This window comes from the organism of the source record quoted next, unplaced genomic scaffold, assembly GCF_019419815.1.
Source record: "Pyrus x bretschneideri cultivar Hongxiangsu unplaced genomic scaffold, Pyrus_bretschneideri_v1 Contig94, whole genome shotgun sequence".
Lineage (NCBI taxonomy): Eukaryota > Viridiplantae > Streptophyta > Magnoliopsida > Rosales > Rosaceae > Pyrus > Pyrus x bretschneideri.
In genome coordinates, this window is record NW_025999836.1 from 188,601 (window position 1) to 210,821 (window position 22,221).

At 37.8% G+C, this 22,221-nt stretch overlaps 2 protein-coding genes across 23 annotated transcripts; both read left to right on the plus strand.

The window, feature by feature from the left end:
- The first annotated feature begins 778 nt into the window (after positions 1-778).
- Positions 779-8,129, plus strand: LOC108865488 (putative disease resistance protein RGA3). Its single transcript, XM_048576994.1, has 2 exons — positions 779-2,553; positions 7,779-8,129. The coding sequence occupies exons 1-2, from the start codon at positions 1,405-1,407 to the stop codon at positions 8,127-8,129; spliced, it is 1,500 nt and encodes a 499-aa protein (XP_048432951.1). The 5' UTR covers positions 779-1,404.
- Positions 8,130-8,154: 25 nt separating this feature from the next.
- LOC103926534 (DNA topoisomerase 6 subunit A) lies at positions 8,155-21,140 on the plus strand. Of its 22 annotated transcripts, none has more exons than XR_007255547.1 (13): positions 8,155-12,202; positions 12,818-12,897; positions 13,003-13,326; positions 13,442-13,542; positions 13,810-13,913; positions 14,355-14,426; positions 14,540-14,750; positions 15,667-15,726; positions 16,566-16,683; positions 17,212-17,564; positions 17,674-17,741; positions 17,844-18,001; positions 18,092-19,073. XR_007255547.1 is itself a non-coding variant. In XM_048576993.1 (11 exons), the coding sequence occupies exon 11, from the start codon at positions 19,711-19,713 to the stop codon at positions 20,974-20,976; it is 1,266 nt and encodes a 421-aa protein (XP_048432950.1). In that variant the 5' UTR covers positions 13,003-13,326; positions 13,442-13,542; positions 13,821-13,913; positions 14,355-14,426; positions 14,540-14,750; positions 15,667-15,726; positions 16,566-16,683; positions 17,212-17,564; positions 17,674-17,741; positions 17,844-18,001; positions 18,092-19,710; the 3' UTR covers positions 20,977-21,140. The 22 variants fall into 22 exon arrangements, 1 of the variants encoding a protein (XP_048432950.1); XR_007255549.1 differs by having other exon boundaries at positions 14,367-14,426; XR_007255539.1 differs by having other exon boundaries at positions 13,821-13,913.
- Positions 21,141-22,221: the final 1,081 nt, after the last annotated feature.

The following is a 22,221-nucleotide window of genomic DNA, read 5'->3' on the forward strand; positions in this document are numbered from 1 at the left end:
TACTTTTTCTTATGATGCAACTAAAAAAGAGATTTTTCAGTGTAATTGAAATACAGATGAAACATTATGTGTTAATATACAAATAATATGATATGTGTGTTAAAAAATTAATAACTTAAAAAATAAAAAATTTCACCATTTATATAAAAACTCTTGATTTACCACTCATGTTCTTATCATAATAAAAAATTTCTCCAATTAAAACTGCACCATTCCAAAAGCTTTAACCCCATTTCCCTTTTTTATAAATTTTTATTCTTTTCGTCGATCTTGTCACCAGAAAACATGGTGATTCCAAGCGCTTCAGGCGCTGGATTGTGGAATTGAATCCAATCTCTCCCCTTTTTTTTTTTTTGCAAACAATAGAAGTTATATACCAAGATATATAGTTGCTTTAAGAAAATTAGTAGTACAGAGATTTGAAGATGAAATGAAAAGATTTTCTTATCTATGAGATTTCAGCTGACACAAATGAAAGGAAGGTAGTGTCAGTGTAACTAGAGTACGACCTCGGGGCACTGCTGCTTTCATTCATTATCTAGAATAGTAGGAGTACAAAGATAACTTTTTTTGTTCTTTCCTCTCTTCTTCCTCTCTTTGATGTTATCTTCATAATTTCCTCTCTTCTTGATGTGTTTTTCCTTCCTGCACTTTGACTTTCCTTATATAGGCAAATGAACAGGATGGAGTTAAATCAAAACATACCACACTCACTTAATGCCATTACCTACTACACCCATTAAGCCATTACCTACTCCACCCAAGCCTTTACCTACTACTCAAACTACATAAATAACATTCATATTTACCATGCATTTTTACAACAGGTTTTGATTTGTCTGCTTCTTGCCGGCTGGACACCAAATGCTTCATATACCAGATTCACAATTCAATTGGATCCAAAAGAAAAGCACATTCACAGTTTGAATCTGAAAACTTCAGGGCACTTTCCATGGTGACATGATTCGATAAGGTTTGGTGGGCTTTGAAAAAGAATATATATTAACAATTATTGCTGGTGGGCGATGTGGTTCCCTAAACTAATAATACATGAAGGCAAGACAAATATTGACAGCTGTTTTTGACTTTTGAGGGAAGCCACGAAAGAGATGCATCTGTAGTTATTCCAAAGTCTGAAATTTGGACGGCGTTGATAAATTTTTATAATAAGTAGGCTATTAGTAGCCGTTGATCAACCTCACAAGTCAGTATAATGTACCTACTAATTAATATCTAATCAAATATAGACGACGATTTCAATAGCGTCAGCCATTTAACCTTTAATGTAAGTTGTTTGTCTATGAATGCATAATAGCCTTCACCACTCAGGCCGGGAGAAATTTTCTTGTTGGTTCCTCAACCGGTTGATCATTGTGTTCTTTGTGTTGAGTAACAGAAGGAAAGATGGAAAGGATTCTTACTTTCGGTGCCGCCCAGGAAGTACTGAAGAAAGTTGCTTCACTTGCCACTCAAGAATTCAGTCTTCTCTGGGGATTCAAGAAAGAACTCACAAGGCTGCGTGAATCATTGTCCATCACGCAAGCTATGTTACGAGATGCCGAACAATCACAAGTTTGGAGCGAAGCCGTGGAACTTTGGGTGAAGAAGCTTGAAGACATAGCTCATGATGCTGATGATGTGTTGGATGAATACGGATATGAAGTTCTCCGGCGCAAGGTGGAACTGCGAAACCAAATGAAGAAAAAGGTACTCGACTTCTTTTCACGCCACAATCCCATTGCATTTCGTGTCCAAATGGCACATAAGATTAAGAACATCAACGCATCTTTGGAGAAGTTGAATAAGATGGCAGCCAGTATTGGACTAGTTGCTAGGTCCACATTAATTGCAGATCCAACGTCCTCTTGTGATATTGGATTACTTAACAGTAGGGAGACCGTTTCTTGCTTTGTTCAAGATGAAATGTTCATAGTGGGAAGGGACGAAGTTGCATCAGAGATAGTTACAACCTTGATTAACTCAAGCAATACCCAAGAGAGTTCTCTTTCGGTTATGGCCGTTGTGGGAATGGGAGGCTTGGGAAAAACAACATTGGCTAAAAAAGTTTATCATGATTCCGAGATAGATAGACACTTCAATAAAAAAATATGGATATGTGTATCTACCAATTTTGAAGTGAAGACGATTTTAAGCATGATCTTGGAACAGCTTGACGAGAAAAAGACTGGGATGCAGGGTAAGGAAGCAATACTAAAAAATCTGCAAGAGGATTTGAAAGGGAAAAGGTATTTGCTTGTACTCGATGATGTTTGGAATGAAGATTCTCATAAATGGAATGATTTGATGAGTTGTTTGGCGAGTGTTAATGATACTCAAGGAAGCAACATCCTTATCACTTCCCGAAGTGTTACTGTTGCATCAACTGTGCAAGCACTTCATCGGCGCGATTTGGGAAGATTAGCAGATGATGAATGTTGGCTCATATTGAAGGATAAAGCATTTCCAGATGGGAGTGCTTCATTAACTGAAGATCAAGAGAGAATGGCAAGGGAGATCGCCAAAAAATGCGCAGGTGTTCCATTAGTTGCAAAGGTACGTCATATTACCGATTTGTTCAAGTTTTCACATGCTTTCTTATGAATTTAACTTTTTTTTTTTTGGGCATAAGACTGAAGAAAAGGAAAGATCACATAAGAATATTAAAAAGAGTTAGTTTGGTAATGATATTGGGAGAGCCAAAATAAAGTGTAGAATGTTATAACAAAAATTTAGATCATCATTCTCCCTTTGCTATAGATTAGTTTAAGAGATTTGCTAGCAAAACTCACTTAAAAAGCGAGTCCGGCACGACTTTACCTCTAGAGCCTCCACGTATAATCCTCTTCCTTGATAAGCTTCAAATGGGTCCTGCAGTTAATATTATTAATTTTATTAACAAAATAAAATTTACAATTGAAAAGAAATCACGCTCTCTCTCTCTCTCTCTCTCTCTCTCTCTCACACACACACACACACACACAAGGCTGGTTTCAGTTTAGTAATCAACCCAAAAACCAGTTACCAAAAAGCGAAATCAAGTTATTCGAGAATAAGAAATAAAAACTGAAACCGAACCAAAATTTTGGTTTACCGAAAATCAGTAAGACATAAATAATATCGATTTGCCCAAAATCATAAAAGGATTCGACGTAGGAATTGCAAGAGGATTTGATTGAGATTTGCCTATAATCGCAAGAGGATTCTACGAAGATCCACCTCAAATTGCACCAGAAACGCTTCTCCTTTAAAAATATTTAGAACCCACATGATTAGAGATTTAGAATTAGTAAAATTATATTAAACTCTAACTCGATTTAAAATTCCCAAAATCGATTTCAAAATCCTCAGGTCGAATGACACAACCCGATCTGAAATGTCCACCTGGACAGTCTAGTATGATGATCGACACTTGAAATTTGTCGAAGCCATAAAAGTGGAAAATGTGAATAAATTAAAAACTTAAAGTAACTAAAGTGAGAGTGCGCAATGTGCGGGTTAAAACCTTTATTACAAAGCATATTGCCAGAGCATAAGTATGAGTGCAACATAAAGGAAAAAAAACTTCCTACATCATCGGTGATCAGTGATTGCTAGTAATCCTTGTCGCCACAACAGCACCTTTACTAAGTTCTGAAGGGGCAAAAAACAAACATGAATGATCCAAAAAGTAAAATTTTGTAAAACCATTAGTTTCATAAAAGTATATAAGCTGAAATGGAGTGCAGAAATAGAATCGGCCCTTCAAAATACCTTAGGAGGGGTCTTAAAGCCAATCCGGTAAAAAGTCAACGGTCAACGATTCGGTTGAAGTTGGTCAAGTCGGTTCGAGCCGATTCGCATTAGTCTGAGCTAACTGGAACCAACTAGAATATTACGTCTCTTAATGGAATACTTTGTTAAAGCTAACGGAATATTTTGTTTAAGCTAACCAAATAACCTGATATTCCAACGGAGACGTTGACGCCGTCAAGAATATTCCGTCATCTTCTCCAATGATGGTTGCCGACGCAGCCGTTCACCGGCTGAAGTTTTTGCCATAAATTGAAAATTACATAAATCAGAGGCATTTCTCAACCAAATTTGACCTTAAACATATCAAAATGGAGCTTAGATTGAGAGAGTTCAAATTATATCTGAATCGAGGCCAAAAGGTGGTCGGAAATGGCTGAAAAGGGCCCGAAAGTCTTGGCTAATTTGGGTTTTGTCAAGAAAGTGACATGTTCTAGCATGTAAAGCTCGAATCTGGTCCATGGGATTGTGGGGAATTCATTGGTGGTGTTAATTTCGCCCAAGACGATGAGATTTGGCTGGAAAATAGCTTGGGAATGACCATGATTGGAAACGTTGAGAAATTCAATAGAGAACTTGAAGTTTGAATTAGAGATCGTTATCCCTCTGGTTTGGGTTTGAGCTCGAGGTTTCTATCCTTGTTTCTAGGTTTGAGGAGAAGAGAAGGGACGAGTTATGGTGGTTTGGTGGTGGTCTCGGTGCCGTGTGCACAGAGAGCAATGACAAATAAGGGAAAGAAAGAAGAAAGATGAAGTGAGGGAGTTTGACAGAAAGCAGAATGAGACATAGATGAGAGGGAACTAGGACAAGGGAAAGAGGTGTGGACCCCAGTTGCTCCCAAAATAAGACCAAAAAAGACGAAACACAAATCTCTTCAGTAAATGGTGAAATTATCAAATTGCCCTTGATATTTCGTGTTTTGTAAAAATCTTTATTTAGCTTCAAATTTTGTTTCTCTTGTGCTCACACGTTTGTGGTCACGACTATTATAAGAATATGCTAAAAGAATGGGTCAATTTACTCTATGCGTGTGTTTGGGTCAAGCCCAAACAATAAGCTAATTAGGCATTACGCTTAATTAGGAAATAGTAACATAAATGGGCCAAGTTTCCCACTTGTTTAACAAGTCCTGCTGTTTATTTGAATAACAAGTCTAGCTAGTAAATCAACAGTTCCACAAAATGCAGCTTGCATTATTGACATCCCACTGCTGTCTTGGAAACAAGTTGTGGGTTATTGAGGGAGCAAAATTACCATTTTGCCTTTCGCTTTGGAACATGCGCAAATCACTCTTTACACGTTTGATTTACGTCTTGTCTCTGCAGACATGCTTGTAAGATCGAGTACTATCTAATAATACAAGAAAAGAGACAAATTATGAAAAGAGTTTCAAGGTTTACGTGGGATTCCCATTTAAGCCTATTAGGGCCATTTTTGGTAATTTCACATTGTCGGGTGGATAAATTACAATAAAATTTGGGACGGGATTGACATCGAATGCCTTAAATCAATTTCAAAATCCTCAAATTGAAACCCTAGTCAATTTCAAAATCCCTAAGTTTTTCATTCAAACAAAAAATTTCAGAGTTATGGTGAAAAATCCCACCTTTAAAGCTGGAGAAGTTGTAGAGAAGAAAACCATAGCGGAGGAGCTTGTATGGCGTCAAGGTGGTGTGGCATGGTGTGGTGTGGTGTGGTGTGGCCAGAGGAGTCGAGAGAGGGGGAAGTGAGAAAGTGGGAAATTGAGTGAAGAGAGAGAGAGAGAGAGAGAGAGAGTTGATTTTAAATGAGGGCGAAGATTCAATTTGGACAAAATTCAACGGTTAATAGTAATTCATTTATTAAATAAATAACATTTCCCATCCAGTTCGATTTTACCGAGCAAGCCCTTTATGGAAACCAAATACCATATTTGAATTCAATTAAATCATTCAAGAAACCCATAACAATATCCAATCTAATAATAAACCGAAATACAAAACACCAAACTCAGAAATCCGAAAACGTAAAATTGTTCGCTAACTTAGACCGAAATACTAGCAAATTTCGACCAACATAGGGCCCCATGTCTAAAATTATAATCTTTCAAAGGTGCAGCAACCTCTTGGAAATCTGAAACCTCCAACATCGTATCTTTAGGATTCTTGACTTGGGCGATTTTGAGACTTGACCAAAATTAGCTTCCCTAGTCTGCTTCTTGGTGTGGTACCCTTTCACGACATGTGTTGGGGCTTTGCAAACCTTAAACCAATGGTTAGGTGAGCTACAACGCTAACACATATCAAGGTCGGCTAAATACCTTTTTTTTTTAGTTTTTTTTGCCCTTATTCTTGAAGTCTTGAGCCTTAGTAGCCAAAGACTCACGTTTAGGTCACACTCTTTGCTTGCCTTGTACTTTGCCTCCCCCTGTCAGCTGAGTGGGGCGACTTGCTCCTGACCTAACCCCTACCCCTCCTTTGGTGTTTTAGGCCTTAATGCGCATTCGCGTTTGCTTCTCACAAAGGAACGACGTTTCAACCAGTTGGGCATGGCGAATGGTTTTTCATCAGAAGCTGGTTGTTCTTCTTAGCTACTAGTAAATCCGATAACTTTTGAAAGTTTTATGCCTGATATTGTTGTTGCAAGCCAATATTCTCAGCATAGAAGGTGGATAAAACTTAAGATCCCTATCAGTCAACATCTTGTTACAAAACTTAAGATTGATGGATCGCCGACGTGGTTGATGGCTCACCTGTGGTGGTGTCACCATTGATTGGCCGAGCAAACCTCAAGGCCACCATTGTATTTTTGACTGGTTCAATCAAAGGGAGAAAGAGAGAGTTCGAAAAATTCACTTTTCACAGCAGGAGGACGTCGTCGTCGAGAAGGAAGGCTGTAGGAGCTTAGGGTGGGCTCTACCAGAGTTGAGACTTAATTGTGTCTGGGGTTCAAACCTTCCCTCTTCCTTTTAGTGTAGATTAGTGTAGAATATCGCTTATAGAAAAAGAAAATCAAAGTCATTGATAAGTAAAATCACTTCTACATATAAGTTGCACCCAGATAAGTCCAAAGCAACTAAAAATATTATGTAGTCAATAATTACATTAAAAAATAGAACTTGGCAACTGTACCTGCATTTACGTAATACATTCACTATTTAACAGTCATATATGGTTAGATATGATATTTTTATTCTCTCTTTTTAGTTGCATATTTGATTGTCAGATGATGAATGTACTAAGTAAATGCATGTATCATAACCATTCTTCAAATATTATCATTATTACAAACGATATTCTAAATTAATTTACACCAAGGAAATGGAAAGTTTAAAACTGGAATATAGTGGGTTGAAAAAAAAAAACTCCTAACCATCAAAACAATTCACCACTCGTCTTCCTAAGGAAATTAACAATAGTCTAGTCTAAGCATTTTGTCTTTTACCAAAACCGTCTGCCATATATCTTTTTGGACCCATAAAAAAGTTAGCTTCTTCACTATGACTCTAGGGAATGTGCCTTAAAATAATGTGTGAGAGGAGGAGAGGAAGGAAGATAAGAATAAGAGAGAAGAAAATCCTACTCCTTCAAAACAGTAATGGGTGGAGCCCCAGTGAGCAACCACATTTTTTATTGTTTGGTCAAGAGGTGATCCACCACCTGCAACATTGAACTCTTTTATGAAATAATTGTCATTGGATTACTACTTTTAATTTGTTTTTGTCAAATGTACGAATAGCTCTATATTAAAATGGTCCAACATATTTTTCTTTTTTTTTTTGCTTTCTTTTTTTATAAGGTCAAGCATTTCTTCGATTAAAATGTTTACTTTATTTGTTTTTTCTTTTAGATATGTACAGTAGTGGAAGGAAAAATTCGTACAAGGATACCTAGCAAAACGACTGTACCTATGAAACTTTTCATATTTCTTAATTTATATTGTTATTTCTTCTTAAATTTTAGCGCGGTATTTTTTGATAAGAATTCAAAATCATGATTGTGTATCAATAGGTTTTGGGAAATATGATGCGATGCAAAATGGGTGATGGATGGCAATCAATTCTAAACAATCAAATATGGGGTTCACAAGAAGGAGAACATAGAATCTTGTCAGTTTTGAGGTTGAGTTTTGATGAATTGAAATCTGCATCTCTAAAACGGTGTTTTGCATATTGCTCAATGTTCATCAAAGGTTTCAGAATTTCAAAGAGTGACTTGATTCATCTATGGATGGCTCATGGGTTACTTCAGTGCCCTACTCCGAACCAAAGTAATCTAGAGATGGAGGATGTGGGAAATGAATACTTTAATGTTCTACTGGAGAACTCCTTTTTTCAGGATGTTGAAGTGAGTAGTATATAGTGCTACTACTATTGCCCATTGCAAGATGCACGATATTGTGCATGATCTTGCAGAACATGTATCAACAAAGAGCAACGAATCAAATGAGTTTCGATATGTGGCACAGATTTCTACCTCAATGCTACAAGAGATTCCAAAAAGAGGTGTACATAAATTGCGCTCAATTTTTTGGAATGGTGAAGTTCTCGGTGACATCTTATCAAGATTTAAAGGCTTACGTGTGTTAAAATTATACAGGGCTGATATCAATGAGTTGCCAATGTCAATTGGGAAGTTGAAACACTTGAGGTATCTAGATATTTCCAGAACAAGAATCAGGATGCTCCCCAAATCTATCGGCAAGCTTTATAATCTACTGACATTAAGGATGTTCGGAGTTAAAGTTGAAAAGTTTCCAAAGGAGCTGCTTAATCTGATCAATTTGAGACATTTTTATTTTAAAAGAGATGATGAGATATATCCAGTTGGGGTTGGGCAATTGACTAATCTCCGATCATTATGCTTTTTCATTGTGGGTAAGGGGAGAGGTCGTGGAATAGAGGAGCTGGCTGGCTTAAAGCAATTGAAAGGCAAATTATCCATTCATAATCTAGAGAATGTGAGAGATGGAGAAGAAGCAAAGAAAGCCAAATTAGTGGAGAAGACAAACATAAACAGATTATTCCTTGAATGGGGTGGAGACAGGTCACGGATCAAAATTAATGATGAGGATGTACTAGAAGGCCTTCAACTACCATGCACTAAACTGGAATATTTAGAGATTCGCAACTTTATGGGTGAGAAATTTGCATCGTGGATGATTGGGAGTCCCTTTCCTGCATTGAAAAGATTAAGAATCCATGACGCCAAGAACCTAATTGAATGGATGGAAGCTGCAGAAAACATTGTTCTGTTTCCATGCCTCGATGAGCTGTTTATGACGAATTGTGATAAATTGAGAAGTGCTCCAAGTCATTTTCCATCTCTTAGAAAGTTAGAGATATATTCCATGGATAGCAGCATGCCAATAGCAAATATAAGTAGCAACCTGGCCACTCTTACTTCTCTCTCACTAAAGAAGATAAAGGGACTGGATTGTCTGCCAGATGGGTTGTTAAAAAACAACAAGAATCTTGCATACTTGAAGATAGAGGAATGTCCGGACTTGAGTTCTATTACTATGGATGATGTATTTGGGTGTTGCCCTTCCCTTAAATCCGTGCATATTTCTGATTGCCCTAAACTTAGGTGTCTGCCAGATGGGCTACAAACTCTTGTCTCTCTTAAGGAGTTGGATATACGGAGGTGCAGTAGTCTAGAGCTCATTCCAGAAATGCACGGTCCCACTTATCTCTCCAGATTGTATATTATGGATTGTCCTCAGCTATCCAGACTACCTAATGGACTTGAATATTGCACTTCCCTTAAGTCTCTACATATTTCTGATTTCCCTAAACTTTGGAGTCTACCTGATGGGCTACAAGCTCTTGTCTCTCTTGAGGAGTTGCATATACAGAGGTGCAGTAATCTAGAGCTCATTCTAGATATGCACGGTCCCACTTGTCTCTCCAAATTGTATATTATGGAATGTCCTCAGCTATCCAGACTACCTAATGGACTTGAATATTGCACTTTCCTTAAGTTCGTGCGTATTTCTGATTGCCCTAAACTTAGGAGTTTGCCTGATGGGCTACAAACCCTTGTCTCTCTTGAGGAGTTGGATATACAGAGGTGCAGTAGTCTAGAGCTCATTCCAGATATGCACGGTCACAATTGTCTCTCCAAATTGCATATTATGGACTGTCCTCAGCTATCTAGACTACCTAATGGACTTGAATACTGCACTTCCCTTAAGTCTCTGCATATTTCTAATTTCCCTAAACTTAAGAGTCTACCTGATGGGCTACAAACTCTTGTCTCTCTTAAGGAGTTGCATATATGGAGGTGCAGTAGTCTAGAGCTCATTCCAGATATGCACGGTCCCACTTGTCTCTCCAAATTGTATATTATGGATTGTCCTCAGCTATCCAGACTGCCTAATGGACTTGAATACTGCACTTCCCTTAAGTCTCTGCATATTTCTGATTTCCCTAAACTTAGGAGTCTACCTGATGGGCTACAAACTCTTGTCTCTCTTGAGGAGTTGCATATACAAAGGTGCAGTAGTCTAAAGCTCATTCCAGATATGCACGGTCCCACTTGTCTCTCCAAATTGTATATTATGGACTGTCCTCAGCTATCCAGACTACCTAATGGACTTGAATATTGCACTTCCCTTAAGTTCGTGCGTATTTCTGATTGCCCTAAACTTAGGAGTCTGCCTAAAGGGCTACAAACTCTTGTTTCTCTTAAACAGTTGGATATACAGAGGTGCAGTAGTCTAGAGCTCATTCCAGCTATGCACGGTCACAATTGTCTTTCCAAATTGCATATTATGGACTGTCCTCAGCTATCCAGACTACCTAATGGACTTGCATACTGCACTTCCCTTAAGTCTCTGCATATTTCCGATTTCCCTAAACTTAGGAGTCTGCCTGATGGGCTACAAACTCTTGTCTCTCTTGAGGAGTTGCATATACAGAGGTGCAGTAGTCTAAAGCTCATTCCAGATATGCACGGTTCCACTTGTCTCTCCAAATTGTATATTATGGACTGTCCTCAGCTATCCAGACTACCTAATGGACTTGAATACTGCACTTCCCTTAAGTTCGTGCGTATTTCTGATTGCCCTAAACTTAGGAGTCGACCTGATAGGCTACAAACTCTTGTCTCTCTTGAGGAGTTGCATATAAAAAAGTGCAGTAGTCTAGAGCTCATTCCAGATATGCACGGTCCCACTTGTCTCTCCAAATTGTATATTATGGACTGTCCTCAGCTATCGAGACTAGCTAATGGACTTGAATACTGCACTTCCCTTAAGTCTCTGCATATTTCTGATTTCCCTAAACTTAGGAGTCTACCTGATGGGCTACAAACTCTTGTCTCTCTTGAGGAGTTGCATATATGGAGGTGCAGTAGTCTAGAGCTTATTCCAGATATGCACGGTCTCACTTCTCTCTATGGATTACACATTTATAACTGTCCTCAGTTATCCAGTTCACCTTATGGACTTGAATACTGCACTTCTCTTCAAGAGTTGGTAATAAGCTACTGCTCCAAAATAACAACCATTCCATTTGCACAGGGCCTCCCAGCTCTACGTAAATTAGTTATTGACCATTGTCCTGAATTATCAATTCTGCCGAGTGGGTTAGAATATTGTACCTCTCTTCAGGATTTGAGAATATATTGTTGCGGAAAACTAACATCCACTGGGATTCACAGCCTCCCACCCACCCTCCACTCTCTGGCGATATATGAATGCAGGTGTCTAGAGTCCATTCCAACTTTACGGGGCTGCCAGTCCCTCCGTAAATTGGAAATTGGAGGTAGTGATGGAGTGATAAGCCAACTGGTAACTGAGCTGGAATACTGTACCTCTCTTGATTCACTGTCTATCATCGGTTGTGAAAATCTGAAGCATTTTCCAGATGGGCTACAGCTGTCTTCTTCTCTTGTGATACTGAAAATAAGAAGATGCCCAAATCTAGAAACTACTCCAAGTGTAGAAAACCTCGCGCATCTCCATCTCCAAGAGTTGCAGATGGTTAGTTGTGGTGGATTCAAAAGCCTGCCCGGTGGATTAAATAGCCTCACCAGCTTGAAGAAATTGGATATTGGTGGGTTTTGGAAGGAGCTCGATTCATTCCCTCCGTTTCAGGTTCTGCCACAACTTGAAAGCTTAGGATTGACGGGTTGGTCTAAGCTCAAGTCTCTGCCTGAACAAGTTCAACACCTTACTTCTCTTAAAGATTTGAGCATATCCGAGTTTGAAGGAATTGAGGCTCTTCCGGAGTGGTTGGGAAACCTTGCATCTCTTAAGTCCCTACGGATATGGTGCTGCAGGAATCTTAAATATCTACCTACAGTTGAAGCTATGAAATGCCTTGCCAAATTAGAAAACATACGCTTTACTGATTGTCCTCTTCTACAAGAGAACTGCAAGAGAGATGGCACAGAATGGCCCAAAATCTCACATATTCCGTGGATTATAGGTTTTTCTCTTTCCTTCTTCCTTTTCGGTTGTCGTGAGTACTTATCGTGTATTTTTTTTTTTCTCCTTTACTTTTCATTAAACTGAATTAGTTGTCATGTTATATGTATGTTTCTGTTTCGTTTTTCCTAGACTACACTTTAATGTACATGATATGAATTAAGAAAATAAAATACAACCTTTTGTTACAGAACTCAATACCTAATCATATTTAAGCTTTTTTAAGATTACAATAGATGATTAAGTTGAGACACTATTTGTATTGTAAAAAGTAGTATCATTAACCGTCTCTTTAAATATTTGACAATTTTCAACTTTACAAAATTGTGACAAGATATGTTTACATCATAATATGCATCTGGTTACTTGCCTATTCCAATCATATCCTTGCGTCTCTTTTGGTTGTTCTCCACTCTCCCCACTTCAGTTAATCGGTGAATTAGTTGAAATAAGGATATGGTTTATATTATTAGTTGAAAAAAAATAAAAAATAAAGTTCATCTCTGAGTTTTGAAGCGTTGTTCGTATTCATACATGCATTTAAATGTATCATTTGTTAGAGTCGATTAATTAAAATTATGGTCAAGTTTCTGACATATTCTGTTTAAATCTATAGTTCAAGGGACCAAAATTCAGGATCTTCGATTTATCTATCGTTGACTGAGCCATAATTCTGGGTCATTCACCCTTCTAAAGGTACCCTACTTCTTCATTCTAAACCTTGACAGTTTACGTCATCACTTTTTGTTTCCTCTGGTTTTAACACCAAAGTTATTATTTTTAATTGGTTCCTTGAGACAGGTTTTCGTTGGGACAGTTTACGAGTAGCAGAAATTCCCCAATTGCTTGCTCATTTTCCATTTGGTTTCAGATCGCTCGGCTTCTCCGTCTTCACCCATCGTTGCAAATTGCATCTCGAATGCCATTATGTTCCCCCAAATGCTGCATTTCTGCATATCACTCAACTCCCTCTTTCTCTCATCAAATCAAAAACCCAGATCCAATTCTCTCCCTCATCAGACCCCATAACATCATCTGAATTACAAGATTGGTGCGTGGGGAGTATGCATGTGGCAGCTCCAAGGATTTGAAGACCCAGAGAAGAAAAAGGAGGAGGAAGAAAAGGTAACATCTTGAAAAATTGATTCCTTTAATGTTATAATTGCAGACCCAGAAGGATAATTATGTGAATTACTGAGTTTTCGAAGGAAAGTAATTTCGATTTTTTGATATTTGGCAGGCAAGAGAGAAGGAACTGAAAAGCAGAAAGCTTTAGAGGATGACGGATTGGGTTCCAAAGCTCCGACGATTCTGACTGAGAAAGAGTTCAATAACAACAAGGTAACGGAATTCAATGTTTTGTGTTTGTTATGGAGGCGTATTTGCAACAGTATAAACCACTTCAAGTCTTAAACGGATTGGAATACACGATGTACAAAATGCAAAGCACTTCCGATTGCAAGTCCTTTTTTTTTTTTTTTTTCCGCTGTGTTCACACCCAACTTAATTAGTTCCATTCTATCACCTAAATTACATCATAAGTAATCCATAATATATCAACAACACACATTATTAATTAGCCAAGTTGCAATATATTTACATTTATAGAGGGCATGCAGGGAGCATATGGTGGTTCTTGCATATATATTCTCCTTGAGAAGGCAGACATGACCGTGACATTTGGAACACATTTATACTCATGAGGCATTGGGGTAAAGTGACTGTTCTGTTTTTTGTTGTTATTTATTTATCTGGAGGGACAACGTAACCTTTTACTGTTTGTTGGAAGGAATATTAAAAGCACACTATTTTGTCAAATTGTTCTGAAGTATTTGATGATGATTTTAGAATTCTCCTGACTTTCTAACTGAAATTTGTGCCAAGGGAACCCAACTAAAGTGGTTTGCTGCTCCACCTATGAAGTATTAGTGTATTATTTGTTGTTGTTAGAGTTTTGATTGGATTTTGTGTGGGATTGTTTGATTATTTTGTTATTTTATTGCGGTTTTTTGTGAAATTTATTCGACTATTATATTTTGGTTTTGTCAATTACATTTTACTGTGCTTCGTGGTGTAGAATCGTCCTAGAATATCAATGCCTGAGATGGCTGATAAAGGATAAGGTATTATTTGATTGTTTTATCTGTTTTTAGTTATTGGTGCAGAGCTTGAAGGAAGTTGTGGATAACTGCACTGAGGTTCTCACTATGAAAAAATTTGTCAAGGTGTGGACAACTTCTGTTCCTTTTTGGATAATTAATTGTGTTAAACTTATGAGTTTATCTCTACGAAATGAATTTACTCACATCTTTATCAAATGGATTTTACTTTTTTGTAGGATTCTTCATTTAAATTTCAAGGGTTTAGGTCAATATTTTCATTTGAATTTCTGGGTTCTTTTGATGTGAAGATTAGTGAAGTAAGGGATGGGTTTTCAAGAAGCACTAAGCGCTCGAAAGTTTCTCCCACAATTTTTCCAGCCTTAACTTCTTTGCAGGGCTTTGGCATTCTCTCATTCAAGCATCAAAGAGGCTTTTGGCTGATACGAGGTTCGTTTCCTAGCTCTAAGGTGGCTGTCTCTACAGTTTCAACTAGAATATAAAATATCAAAGCCCTAGTTATATGCCTAAAAATTTTTACCATCATGTGACTTACATTAATCGAATTATAGGTAATTAATTTAAGATCTGCCAAAGTAAATACAACTTTAAGCACACTATAATTTCGTTCTATTGTAGTTTTCTTAGATACTATATAATTACGTTTCTTATGAGTTATGAACAATAATAAATGAAAACATAATTGAAGAAAAATGATAAAAACTCAAATAAGATTGCAAATTCCCACTTTTGATTTGTACATCAAAGCCATTTTCTGTACTGTTCATTTTTGCATATCACCATGCGTATGATGGATCATATTTCCGTCTTCAATTTTAATGGCGTAAGCCATTGTGGATCAGTTGTAAAAACAAGCAAACTACATGAGTCAAATTACCAAATTGGAACCATGAAAACGAAAATAAAAGATCTCTAAACTACAAGGTGCAAAACTGTGATTGGCCAATTTATGTACTTGCATCACATCATATCTAATATAGTAACAAACTAATTAATAATAAGTAAGAAAGACTGATTTGATGATGTGGAGGCTTTTGATCATTGTTTTATAACTTGCATTTGCCCTTTGCATTGTTACAAATGGGTATAAAAGTCACACATTCCACTTCAGTTAACAACTACTATATGGTATGTTTTCTTTTTCAATCATTAGATACCTAAGCCTACAACCTAATTCCAAACATTAAGCCATTTCCATTCAACATGTTTTCAAATTTAGATTCTTTTAATATTTATACCCTTTGTTCACTATTGATCTTACCGTGCACTCTTTATTTTGTAGTGTGTTTTTATTTGTCAATGTTTCAGTACATTTGTACTTAATTGATTATGTTTGTGTCTTTAGGGCTTTAAAACGAAGTTTCAAGTGTTTCTGAATTCAGGACAACATTCTCTACACGTCAAGGTAAGCGATTTAGAGTTTTGGTCTAGTATGGCTCTAAGGTGACTAAATTAACTGTGTTTCTCTCTTATATTGAGTTCTTGATTGTTTATGAAGCTTTTGTCCAATTTTCTTTTTATTTAGAATTGTAAGTTTGAATTTGGAATTGGTTTTCTATGAATTTTTAGATTTTGTTATATTGGCTTAGTGTAAAAGTTGTGTACGGGAAGAAGCTTTTCAATTTTGGTTTTTTGCTTATGTTTTATTTTGTAACAATAATAAAGAATAACCATATGATTCTGTACACTGTTGAATGATTATATTTTCACATCTGCAAAATTGTACTAGCAACTTAATAAGACATGGACTACATGTTTAGGCTTAATAAACTTGAAATAGAATTCATTTTGCTTATGGAAAAGTACACATGATGTGGGTGTTTAAAATGTTTACCTGCACACAAAATCACATTTTCTTCGATAATTCAAATATGGTACCGTGACTTCAAAACCTATCATTGTTAATAAGTGAATAAATACCGTGGTTGAATATCAAAGCTCTGTGGAACTTTAGATAAGTTTAGAACAGACCAGACCAAAGGGTTGTTAGAATCCCCTGATGGCAGGGCTAATGAGGATGGTTCAGCTGCATATACAACTGAAGTTCTCTCTATCAACTTTAATATGTTAGTAGGAAAAAAAAAAACATTTATTTCATTGTCTCATTTTTTCGTGTGAAAAAAACATTTAGTGTTTGAAACTTTCCATGGTGCTTTGTTTATAGAAGATTCAGGGTCGGGATTATCTAGCTTTCATTAATTGGCATCTTTTTTTTTTAAGTATCGTCTGTGCTTTTGTTTGTAGGATCAATTTGTGAAAGAACTTAGCATAGCATAGGCATTATCAATTTATCAGCTGAAGTATTGTAGCTATATGCACGACTCCAACAAGTCACCCAGTCATACAATGGGCTTGCACGTCTGTAAGCTCCCCATCCCCTTCCCTCTTTCCCCCTCCATTTTCTTCTTATAAGTTTCATGCTAACATAAATTTATACATCGGTAAAATAGGAGCCGCTATATTTTGATTAACTCTTTATATGTATTAAGAGTTGTCAACTGCTATATATTTTGTGTAAATATTTTGTACATGTTTTATATAAATAGTGTTTACATATCTAGGCACAATCCTTACAACACATTCAGTTCCTTATTCTAACACTTATATACAATGCTTATAATTCATTTGACATTCCTGGGGCAATGCGCGGGCTAAAGCTCTAGTATCTACTATTTGACATAGCCATCTGTTTAGCTTCTTGCCAAACATAAACTTTATTCAAGGTTGCTCTGTTTTGTACCGACTATTTTTCACTTATATATGATTGGAATTTGCAATAATATATGTATGGCAACACATACTGCATTCAGTTCATTAAATATGTTCTCATCAAAATGTTAGTTTACAACTTCCAGATTTAAAATTGACGGTCTTCCTTATTCTTTTGCAGTGAGATTATGGGACAGGATATTTTGCAACTTTTGTATTAGGGGATTTTGGTCGCTTGTATTGACAAATTAGTACTGCTGTTTACTACAATGCAACTTTTAGCCATCAAAAGGATATTCTCGGATAGCAACAGTCTGATATCTTTAGGATGATATGAGACTGACAAACCAGGTCAGATTTGAGGGGATTGGGTCAATGTTGAATGGATTCTTCAAGGGAGTCCAAGCAAATGTTCAAGATTAGAAGCATTCTAGGCGAGTATTAAGATGTCCTACAAGAAGCTTTATTGATAGAGTGGAAGCATTCTTTTGAACAGGACACCGTATATTCATCTTACTACAAGTACTATACGATGTATGTATCATCACGAGAACATTTACAAGTTATAATTAACCATTTTTATTTTTTGGCAATAATTGTAGTGCTAATTTTATGTATGCGTGAGAAATTGTTTGTTTCACAGGCAGCAAGGTGGTATTGTATAACATAGTTGCAGGCCCCGCTAAAAAGAACATCTTGTAAATTGACAAGGTAATGTCTCTTATCCGTCTGAGCCAATTTTTGAGCATCTTTGATTATGTTTGAGCAGTAAGCAACAGATGACAAGTACTAAGACAGCTATATGATTTCAAGTGCATCAGCATGCATTGTCTTTTCCGGTCAGGAAGCGATTAAATCAAAGTCGCAGATTTCCATTGCCAAGCATATGTTGTCCTGGAGACATTCAGTTGCCGCAATTTTCCAACAGACTTGAAGCTTTTCAATGAGTTTCGAAGTCCTGAATTTCAAAGGTAAACAATGGAATTATATAAGTTCTATTGCAGATTAAATTCAGGTTGAGCGATCGAGCTGAAAATCGTCTCTTCTTCTATCTATTGCAGGGGCACTGCAGTTGATAAATGACTGGCTAGGGTTACTAGTTTTTCATTTGGCTAGAGTCTCTGGATGTAGAATGATGGCACGCTTCAAGTGAAATGACAATATTTATTCATCAAAGCTAGTAGATCGGATGTTGCTCAGTTGGTATGATGAGTTGATATATGCATAATTCAAGTAAAGAGCATTGACATGCAGCTAAGTGGACATTGAGTTATCTCCATGATATTAGAGATGTTGGTTTATGCTTTGAGAGGGATGACTCTGGTATTGGCAACTTTACAATTGGTTACGTTGATTCAGATCATGCAGGTGACTTGGATCAAAGGCAGTCTACTATAGGCTATCTGTACTATGCTAAAGGGCCAGTTTGTTGGAGGTCCATTTTGCAGTGGTTTGTTGCCTTATTTACTGTAGAGGTTGAATATATGGCAGTTGTGGAAGCTATAAAGGGTGTCATTTGGATGCATGAACTTATTAGAGATTTAGGGGTTGATCAGAAGCAATTGGAGGTGCATTGTGATAGTTAGAGCACCATTTATTTGGCTAAGCATCAAGTTCATTATGCGAGGACTAATCACATAGATGTGCATTATTACTTGTGCGTGAAGTTGGTGAAATCTCCAAAAGATTCCAACAAAATACAACCCTTGTTGAAATGTTGACTGAGGTTGTTGGTGTAGCTAAGTTTGTTCAAGCGTTGTTCATTGCTTGAACTTGGCTCACAGTTTGCATATATAAAGAAAATGTTGGGCAGTAGGAGTTTGGAGCATTTGGCTTTGTATAGAGAGGAAATTAGTCTCTATATTTTCTTTTCTATTTGTTTCTTTGGTGTGTAAGAGCTATTGGGTATATTGGGGTATTGAGTAGTGAGATTGCCAGACACTTTGTAAATACTCCATTTGATTGATAGTGGATTATTGGGTGAGCTCCTACAGCTCCGAGGACGTACTCCAGTTACACTGACTGTTGAGGAACCTCGTTAAATCTTGGTGTCTTTTCTATTTTGTTCTTGCATTTCATTTGATATATTTTTTGTGGGTTAGTTTATGTTTATTTCCAATTGGTTTGGTGCTATTCTAGCAGAACAATATATCGTATTGCAGATTAAATTCTGACTAAGCGATCGAGCTGAAAATCGTCTCTACTTCTATATATTGCAGGGGTTTGCAGTTGATTAATGAAGGGCCAGGGTTACAGTTTTTTCATTTGGCCAGGAGTATGTGGACGTCGTCGTTCTCTACCACCATCTTCGTGTTATCAGCGAAAGTGTTCATATTCAGTAGACGACGAATGTCTATACTTAGTACGTCCGTGATACTACTGGGTACCAAATATCTTCGTTCAAGCTACTCCATGTGTAATGTAGCGGGGAGTAGCGGGGCACTTTCGACCGTCTGAAATAATTGATCGGGCCTTCGCGTTCGGGTTCGGGTTCGCGTCCTGGTTCGAGTTCGGGCCTTTAAAGTTTCAACTTGGGTTTTGTTGGGCCTTCGGGTTCGGGCCTCCATTTGTAATCAGAAAACCTAAATACAAATACCTAGAGTGAAAAAAATCAGTCGCAGCCACGAACCTCAGCGCTTCCCGCCACTTCAACCCTTCTCTCTTTCCCCATATCCGAACGATGGCGGACAAGAAAGGGAAACGCCGTCGACCCGACCCGAGCTCCGACGACGAAACCCACCATCCCAACAAGAAGGTCCCCAAGAAAGACACAATCATCAACAAAACCCTCGAGAACCTCCGCTCCACCACCGCCGCGGCCTCCTCCTCCAAATCCCTAACCCTCGCCGACCTCCCCATCTCCTCCACCTGCCGAGAGGTCCGCGAGCTGGACCACGAGTCTGTACAGTACGAAATCGAACTCCAAATGCTCAAGGTCATCAAATCCATCCTCGACGGCGACGGTTTCACATTCCAGGTCCCCTCACGCGCCGCCGCCAACCAGCTGTACATCCCGGAGCTCGACCGCATCGTGTTGAAGGACAAGACTTCCCTTCGCCCGTACGCCAACGTCTCCACCGTCCGCAAGGCCACCATCACAGCTCGTGTTCTGCAGCTGATTCACCAGCTCTGCCTCAAGGACATCCACGTCACCAAGCGTGACCTTTTCTACACCGATGTCAAACTCTTTCAGGACCAGAATCAGTCCGATTCGGTCCTCGATGATGCGGCCTGTATGGTTGGCTGTACGCGCTCTAGTCTCAATGTGATTGCCTCCGAGAAAGGTGTAGTTGTGGGGAGGCTTATATTCAGCGACAATGGCGATATGATTGATTGCACCAAAATGGGAATGGGCGGAAAAGCCATTCCGCCCAATATCCACAAAGTTGGTGATGTGCAGAGTGATGCATTGTTCATATTGCTGGTTGAGAAGGATGCGGCTTTTATTCGATTGTCTGAGGATCGGTTTTACAATAGGTTTCCGTGTATTATTCTGACTGCGAAGGGCCAACCGGATGTAGCCACTAGACTCTTTTTGAGGAAATTGAAGCTTGAATTGAAGCTACCGGTGCTCGCCCTTGTGGACAGTGATCCATATGGCCTGAAGATTTTATCGGTTTATGGTTGTGGGTCGAAGAACATGTCATATGACAGTGCGAATTTGACCACACCGGATATCAAATGGTTGGGGATACGGCCGAGTGATTTGGACAAGTACAAAATTCCAGAGCAGTGTAGGTTGACGATGACAGATCAGGATATCAAAACAGGGAAAGAAATGTTGGAGGAAGATTTTGTGAAGAAGAATCCAAAATGGGTTGAGGAGCTGACTCTTATGGTGAAGACCAAGCAGAAAGCAGAAATTCAGGCTCTGAGCGCATTCGGCTTCCAATATTTGACTCAGGTTTATTTGCCGCTAAAACTGCAGGAGCAGGATTGGATATGAGCCTCAGAGCTTGATGTTTTATGGTAAGTCATGAATTTACTTTGAGATTAGTTTGTCATGGTGTAATATCCTTCGAATTGTTAAGTTGAAAGGAAACGGAATGAAATGATGAACAATGATTTTGTAACTTTGTTTCCGCGTGAATGATATATTCATTTTTCTTATTCCTCTGTTGATGTTGCATCTGTGTATATATAATCAAAGAAATGTGTTCCTAATGTGGGATTGTAATTTTATAAACTTCTTCCTTTGGCGAAACTAGTTTTACGTTGAATTGTTGTTCCTCATCATCATTGAATCTGTCGTTCCTTATGAACGTGCAAACCTATTTCTTGGGGCACTTCTTTTCCACAGCCGCTGTAGCAGCGATCCTCTGGTTACCTTTAGCCTTTCTAGTGCTACAGGTCTTCCAGATCTCACTATGTTTGTCCTGGGAACTGAACTGTCCTTGTTTGGCATAGCTGTCTTGTATAACTCCTTCACACCACTCCTCAACTAGTTGCTCGAGTAATGATCGTCAGATTTGTAACTGCGAAATAAATGCATAAAAAGCAAAATGTACTTGTTCATGACAACCAAAATATGTGTTAGTATTAGGCCTGGCAAACGGGTCGTGTCTATCGTGTTCGTGTCGTTTTCGTGTAACACCTGTTATCTTAACGGGTCGTGTCGTGTCACACCCGTTATCTTAATGGGTCCTTAACAGGTCGTGTCACTTTACCCAACGGGTAAAGTGACCCGACCCGTTATGACCCGTTAAGAAAAAAATATATTTTTTTTAAATTTGCACATACCACACATTGCCACGTAAATATTACTTCAAAACATTAAAACATTTCTCGTTCAAGTACTATGTCTACACTCAAAAATAAAAGCCTAATAAAAAAATAATACATACACTACTAATCTATTACAAATATTAAATGTGCAAGGATAAAGAGTTTTTGTTTTTAAGATTGTAAGTCTTTCTCAAAAGTTTACACCTTCATTTACAAAATCTTCAATTTACATCGATCATCATGAAATTGTATTAGAACTTTGGCTTGATTTATTGCCTTCAAGAGTAATGTTGAAGATGAGTTAATGAGAGTGTTGATTACCTACACAATGGACGGCTGAGATTAAATCTCAGCCAATCCAATGGTTATCAATTTTTCAAATTTAATAAAATATATATATATAATTATGAAATGGACGGCTGAGATTAAATCTCAGCCGATCCAATGGTCATCAATTTTTAAATTT